We start from the raw sequence: 8,088 nt of genomic DNA, 5'->3' as shown, positions 1-8,088 counted from the left end.
AGGTAGTGTACTGAGAACTAATCCGTTTAGAAAAGTGACAAAATGGAACAAATTTACTAAACCAAATTTGCTCTACTGGTCATAGAGATGACCCAGCTGAACAAACTGATTTTCTACAGTAAATTAACTATGTTGTGCATGGAAAGGTTCTTTAATGACTATGAAATCAGGTTCAACTCTGCATTAAGAACATGCACAACAGCTATTAACAGCCTGTAGATGTCTCTGAAAAATATTCAGTGTCTTCTTCAGTTTAAATTCAAGTGCAATGATGCCCAAATGCTTAGTCAGGAACAAGAGTGTAGATCGTTGACAATATTATCTTTACAAAACACTGTGCTCCACACAGAACAGAATTACAGTAACTGTGCTCCTTCTTAGAAAAGAATACACTATCACTGCGTAAGTCAGTGTGATTTTACACATGTAACGCAATGCAAAGCACATATAGTAATTACTTGATAGAAACAAGCTTTTAAATGTATACACATAGTTTAACTATATACATACTAATTTACACTCATTGTGTCAGCTCATCCTGGAAAGAAATGCAAGCCAGCTGCTTGTATGAATCATCCCAGTTGATTAACAGCCAATGGAAGTCAATAATTCAGTGTTCCTCCATTAAACTCAGCAGTTCAAAAGTGCAAAGTTTATGTCAACAGCTTAATGACAGCCATTCCATGTACAGAGAGCCAAGGAAAGAGACAAATATTTACTTTATGTAAACTATTGTTGAGCATATTATTTAAGGCAACAAAGTGTAATTCAGCTTGGCTAATAATAAAACCAAAAGATGTCAGTTAGAAATTTGTAAAGCTTGTTTTAGAGACCATAAATATAATACAAACTGTATAAATGCATACATTTAAGCAATTTGTCTTATTTATTTTACAAAAAAAAGGCTTGCACTGATTCGAATGAAAAGAACTGAGCAGCACTGATATCTGCACAGACAGCCTGGAAGAGTAAATATGAATTTTGAAAGAGCCTACAGCAAGTCATAAGGAGGACCCTATCATTCAAACTTCAGCAGGGTTAGGATTCAGATTTTATAACTTTAGTTCTGTTCACAATCTAGCGTGTGAAGCACCAGTACAGGCTGGGGGCTGACCTGCTGGAGAGCAGCTCTGCAGAGAGGGACCTGGGAGTCCTGGTGGACAGCAGGCTAACCATGAGTCTGCAACGTGCCTTTGTGGCCAAGAAGGCCAATGGTATCCTGGGCTGCGTTCAGGAGAGTGTGGCCAGTGGGTCAAGGGAGGTGATCCTCCCCCTCTACTCAGCCCTGGTGAGGCCACACCTGGAGTCTTGTGTCCAGTTCTGGGCTCCCCAGTCTATGTCCTCAAGTTCGATGTCTCCCCAGTGTCCTCAACAGGGACATAGAACTGCTGGAGCGAGTTCAGATGAGGGCTACAAAGATGATTAGAGGACTGGAGCACCTGTCGTATGAGGACAGGCTGAGAGAACTGGGCCTGTTTAGCCTGGAAAAGAGAAGACTGAGGGGAGACCTCATCAATGCATATAAATATCTGAGGGGAGGGTGCTGAGAGGATGGAACCAGTCTCTTTTCAGTTGTGCCCAGCAACAGGACGAGAGGCAACAGGCACAAACTGAAGCACAGGAAGTTCCACCTGAATATGAGGGGTCACTTCTTTCCTGTGAGGGTGACAGAATACTGTGACAGTTTGCCCAGACAGGCTGTGGAGTCTCTTTCTCTGGAGATATTCAAAACCCATCTGAATGCCATCCTGCGCAATGTGCTCTAGGTGATCCTACTTGGCAGGGGGGTTGGACTAGATGATCTTCAGAGGTCCCTTCCAACCTTAGCCATTCTGTGATTCTGTGTTCAGAACTGTGTTCTGAGCACGTTCTATTCACTAACTTAATTCGTGTCTGAAGGTCCGAAGCAATGTACAGAAAGCAGACATGGGTAATCAAGGTAAATCAAGATACATGGACAGGTATAATTAAAGGCCAAGTACTTGCACCACACAGTGATACCAGATAGAGTAAGACAGACTATTTTTTTTTATGCACAGATGGATACATGCTTAATTGTCATTTTGAACAAAGGAGAAATGATGAGACTATTCATTGAGTCACCAACGTATCTTTAAGCCTCATACACAAACAAAAGAAGAACGGGGTACTACACTTGCACAGTTTTCATGAACACATAAGAAAAACTGCAAAACCTCTCTGTGGCTCAAATGACACTGCACCTGGGTGAAAAAGAAGAAAAAGAGAGAGATATACAATGCTAGCTGCAATAAAAGGGACCGAAATCTTCCAACAAAGTTAGTCAAAATTCAGAATGCTAACTCACGGGAACTAATGAGATTTCAGAACTCCTCTTTGTTTTCATTCAGCAAGATCCAAGTATTTTTAGAGAATTTTCATGAAATAATTACCAAGTTGCATCAATTTGCGGAACATACAACAGAATTTTAAAATTATGCATATTTCAATTTTTTTTTTTCATTCTGTCACAACACATAGCTTGATTTACAAATTGCATGGGAGATATCTATCTTAATTTTAATAAGTTAAACAGATGTCCTTTCAGCCATCGATTCATTAGAGAGAGAGATAGAAGAGGTTAGCCAACAAAAATGCAGCACGGTAATATTCAGTGGGCTGGAGAATCCTGGAAAGCAGCAACCTTAAAGGAGACAGTGACAAAAATGAATATTGGATAAAGCACAAGTTTAACAGCAAAAAGCTGAAAGACCAGAATGTCATTTCCTCTCCCTGTACCTCCAAACATTTTAATCTTTACTGAATTTATTTCTGTGCACTCTATCACTAAATGAAACTATGGGAAAAGAAATAGAGGTTATTTCTGCAGTGGTTAGATTATAAGTTGTGAAGTATATACCTCTAGACTATTTGGTAGTGACAAGGAGTATTTATATCTTTCATATAGTTGCAGCACCAGAAAGAAAGGTTTTATTCCTATTTCCAGCACTCAACACCTGATTTCAGGAGATGAAAGCATTTAAACCAAGCACCAGGAAAAAAATAAGCATCAGTTCTCTCCAGTCCAGACCTCACGCACTGTACTATCATTCATCAGCTCAAGCAAAACATATCATGTGATGCAACATATTTATCTCCATAGTTTATGCAATATATTGTATTTCTGTCACTATTCAGTCATACATTAAAATTTTCCTTTTTTTAATAGCTTGTTACAGCTTCTTACCTTATCTGTAATATTTCCCATATGCACTTGCAGCATTTATTTACAGAGATAACTAGCTGGAGCTTTGGCTCTTAAACATACCATCTATTCTGTGGCAGTGTCAGATAAAACAAAACAAAACAAAACAAAAAACAACACAATCTGAGTGGTACTGAATTCTTCATGAACAATATTTCCTTTCGATTATTTCTAATGCTCCCACCATATAGTTGTCTAGTGGTTATTTATGTAACAAATTCACAGTCTATTTCTCTCTGAATGTAGTCAATAAAGTGTTTTTGATATAAGAATCGTTGTCTATAGTGGAAGAGTAATATATGAAGCTTTTTCACCTTTTTCAAAATTGCATGCATACTTTTAAACCAGTGATCTCTCTCTTAAACTGAAATTTAAGGCTATCTCTTCTAGGGTTGCCAAAGGATTTTGCTCTGTTACAAGAAAAAATATGTGATCTGCAATTACAGAAAGACTGAAAAACAACAAAGGCTAGGCTGATAAAACCAAATATTTAACTCAAGAGATCTGAAAATCACAATTTGTGTAGACACTTATCAGGAGAAATCTCTGTGCACCTTAACAAGAATTACATTTGTGTCTTTGCACTCACACTGTGCCTGGCGTGTTCCCGTTATCTCCAGAATGACATACACCTCTATCCTTGTTACTTTCTGCTACCTTTTCCTCACCTGATACATCCAAGAACATCCACTAGTCTCCACTTTGAAGTGCTTTCTGATGATTATTACACTCTGAAGCAATATTGAGAGAGCTGTCATGATAGGCTACCTTACAGCTGCAGACCAATGTATTTATTTTCTCTTTTCCAGAATGAATGGCAATTTAAGCTCTTAACTTGCAGCAGCTTCCCTATATGACATGAAGAACAAAAAGCAGCAGAGAAAATGAAAAGCTGAAATGTAGAGTCTTTCTATATTGAGAAAGCTTATCTTAAAATTAACCCTTACTCTCAATTTATAGATGTGATTTGGAGAAGTCTTACCTTCTATGATCTCAGCTGCTGAACCTGCATGGATTGACAAGCCTAAGAGCAGAAGCAGCAAGTCCCAGGTCCACCAGGCATGCCTGGAGCAGGTGTGCCAAAAAAAAAAAAAAAAAGAAAAAAAGGTCAGGGTGAACAATAAGAAAAAGAGGAAAATACAGAATCACAAGGATAATAATAATAATAATAATTATTATTATTATTATTATATTTAGAAGTGAGAGTTCTTACCATGACAGCATTTTTTGAAAGTCAGTTGGAAGATGTAAAGTGGGGAAGAAGTTCAGTGAACATGAGTTTTATACTTCTGAAAATAAGAAGTTAATGAAAACTGGAGCCTGCTGTTTCTCCTCCAACGTTCAGACACAAGTGGAACAAAGGCAGCTCTCAGGCTCTCTGTGTGACTCACTGCAATTCAGTGCTCCAGCTCTGAAATCTGACTCCACATAGATTTTCCTGTCAGACCACAGCCTAAAAGTTCCTACTTTATTTACTGGTGGACAGCCCTTGCTGCTGTACATCATCCCAATGGTGTCATTCTCTGGTCCTGCCTTAAAATACTGTTTACCCTGACAGACAGCAGCATAGCTTTTTCTCTGATTTTAGAAAACACATAGATAAAGGAAGTAACAGCATTCCTTCTCCCACACGTATGACACTGTTCATGCAGACGGTCTACATGAAATGCTGCTGAAAGTGCCATTAATTTTGTCTGGATACTTTAATGTGGATGTGTGACCAATGCTACATATTTTTAACACTGCTGGATAAAAGACAGCAAAGCAAAGCATGTTCTTGACCTCTGCATTCCATTAGTCTTAAATTTCTGAATATAAATAGTTTATTAACCCACTCCTGTAGGACTTTGAGATTTCCTGACTTTCTAGTGTTCATTTATAGTCTTAAGAATCACAGAATATTAACAGGTCTTCTATGTCTGCTGGCTATACCTTGCTCCCAACATGCACAGTGATGTTTGTACATATCCACTCCATTTTGATTTTGCTACTTGTCTCTTATTTTAAACACAGCAGGAGCTATTTGAATGAGGACATAAGTGCTTTCCTTCTGTACTCTTTCCATCTCTCTTCATCTAAGCTGGAGTTTTCCTGCTGATTAAAAATCTCTATTTTCCAGGCAGAAGTTTTGTTTACCTTCCTCAGCTCTGTCAACTGATTGCATTCCTTAACATCTGAAATGGATGCCTACAATTCTTCTGTTACAGTTCTTACTTGTACACTAAGTTAGTCTGGCTGGGTGTTCGTATATTTCTGACCATCTCTGTGTTAAGCATATTATTTTTCCTCCTGACTCTGCAATACAAATTTATTAGCTGCACACTTTTAGCCTCTATAATCACAATACTTAAGAATTGTAAGAATACTCTTGTGCAAGATTAGTACTAGAGAAGCAGTATGCTCCGAAGCCAGACTGAGTTAAGAACCAAGCTAGAAGAGAACAAAAGATTTCTGCTTGGGCCAGAACACAGGTAAGTGTTTGGTATTAATATGCTGCTGCAACGAGGTCCACTGCTCAGTTATGACTTTCATAAAGAAGTCCCTTGTGTTTTTTTTTTTTTTAACTTTGAACTTGGGTCCTGCTGATGTTCTTTGAAGCCTTCAATCTCTGTATTGAATAAGGATTGCCTGTTCACTGTCACATCTCTTTTTTCCATGCTTTTTGTGATTTCAGAAACCTCTTTCATATGCCTCTTTCACTTGTCTCTGTACTGAGGAGTATGAACTTACTTGGTCATTTCTTGTTCTACAGTCATCCCATATCTCCAGTCATCTTTTTAGTCTTTCTCAGAGTTTCTTCTGTTCTAGTACATCATTTTTGATCTTTGGTGGAGATGGAGCATAAATGTACGATACAAATAATCTCAAGATTTCTCTAGTGGCATAACAATGTTTTTTATATTTTTCCTGATAACTGCCATACTTTCTTGACTGCAGTTGAGACAGTGTTTTCATGGAACTCTCATAAGCCTAATAATTTACTCCTGGAAGGTAATTTTCGTGTGATTAAGATTTGTCTTCTCTCTTTCAATAAATTTCAATAAATTGATAACAAATGGTAGAAATGAATTTAATCTGCCATTTTATTTTCCCGTGACTTACACTTAGAAGATCCTTTTGTAATTCTTTGCAGTCTGCCCTTGTTCTTATTAAAACAACAAAGCCAAAACTCATCATCAGCAAACCTAACTGCACAGCAAACAGTTACGTAACTGCTTGCCCTTACTAGATTAGTCGGGCAATGCATATATCTGTGGAATTGCATCGGTGACCATTCTCTAGTACAAGGACTAGAGAACTTGTACAAGGACTGACAATATATTCCTCACCCTTTTATCCCTCCTTTAACCAACTGTTCATACATAAATCTTACTTCTTGTGCCGTGGCTTCCTGAAAAGATGCTGTCAATCCCCCTGAGTACATCATTTAAATGATGTCACGCTACATAGTAGCATGTTGCCGAGGTCGGCTGCTTTGAGGCTGGTGCAGCCGCAGCCACAGCCACAGTGCCTGACCATGAGTTACAGGGGGGGATTTCAAGCCCTTGCTTTGCCAGGGGAGGCCTGGGACAGGGTGCAGGAGCTCCGCACCAAGTATTGTCCATCTGCCCACATATTGTCAATCACCCACATAACATGGTGTCCACTAGGCTGAGAGCTCGCTCCAAAACGACTGTGGCGACCCAGATCGAGGGCCTGCCCAGAGACGCGGCTGTTCAGGCCTCTCGCTGCAGGGAGTGCCTGAGCCTGCCATTGCCAGGGGAGGGCAGAGGGGAGACCGCCTGTTCTCAGGTGGAAGGTCTGCTCACCATGGTGGCTGAGCTCAAGGAGGAGGTGGAGAGACTAAGGAGCATTAGGGCTTGTGAGCAGGAGATTGCCTGGTGGACTAACTCCCTGGCTTGCCAGGGCACTGGGGAGATGCCCCCCAGAGGGTGGTGGAGCCCCTGCCCTTTTGCCGTCAGGCAGAGGGAGGGGACCAAAAAGACAAGGAGGGTTGGAAGCGAGTCCCACTTCAGCATCACAGGCAACCTCCTCCATACCTACCTCCCTTCCCCAGGTGCCCCTCCATAACAGGTTTGAGGCCCTGGATCTTAAAGGAGAGGTAGGCGAGGATGTGGTGGAAGGTCTGCCTATGAGGTCACATAGGAAGAGGCAGTTGACACCACGCCTCAAGACTGCCTCTGAAAAGAAAGAAAGAAGGGTAACTGTAGTAGGAGATTCCCTTCTGAGAGGAAGAGAGGGCCCGATATGCAGAGTTGACCGTTATCATAGGAAAGTCTGCAGTCTACCTGGAGCCTCAAATCAAGGATATCACCAGGACACTCCCCTACCAAGTGCATTTGACAGACTACTACCCACTACTGATCTTCCAGATAGGTGGGGAGGAAGCTGAATCCCGTAGTCTGAGGGAAATGAAGAAAGACTTCAACGCCTTGGGGCAGTTGGTGAAAGAGTCTGCGCAAGTTATTTTCCCTCCTTCCATTCTGGGGTGATGACGTGGGATGGAATAGAAGGATCCAGTCCATAAACACTTGGCTACTTGACTGGGGCTACAGGCAGGGCTTTGGGTTCTTTGATAATGTCTGCTTTTACAAGACACCAGGCCTGACAGTAATACATAGGAAAGGTTTATCTCACAGGGGTGAAAGGGTTCTGGGACAGGAATTAGCAGGGTTCATTTGGACAGCTTTAATCTAGATCTGAAGGTGGATGGGGTTTTAGCTGGGCTTGCACCAGTGGGGCAGTGCTCTAGCAGTGATGAAGACCGGGAGGCCTCCCAACCCCCTATAGTGAAATCGGCATGCTCAGCTCGCACCTTGAAGTGCCTGTACACCAATGCATGCAGTAAGGGGAATAAGCAGGAG

General features: G+C 40.9%; 1 protein-coding gene across 1 annotated transcript in view; it reads right to left on the bottom strand.

Moving 5' to 3' along the window:
* COL15A1 (collagen type XV alpha 1 chain) overlaps positions 1–4,851 on the bottom strand; it is a 123,212-nt gene extending 118,361 nt beyond the window's left edge. The window contains exons 1-2 of the mRNA XM_080580151.1: positions 4,437–4,851; positions 4,206–4,288 (exon numbers count right to left, since the gene is read on the bottom strand). Coding sequence (XP_080436277.1) covers positions 4,206–4,288; positions 4,437–4,447 — 94 coding nt within the window. The 5' untranslated portion in view covers positions 4,448–4,851. The remainder of the gene's footprint in view (positions 1–4,205; positions 4,289–4,436) is intronic.
* Positions 4,852–8,088: the final 3,237 nt, after the last annotated feature.

Source organism: Anser brachyrhynchus, assembly GCF_964034855.1.
Source record: "Anser brachyrhynchus genome assembly, chromosome: 2".
NCBI classification, from domain to species: domain Eukaryota; kingdom Metazoa; phylum Chordata; class Aves; order Anseriformes; family Anatidae; genus Anser; species Anser brachyrhynchus.
Note: the sequence above shows the minus strand (reverse complement) of the source record. Positions and strands in the feature narration are given on the sequence as shown.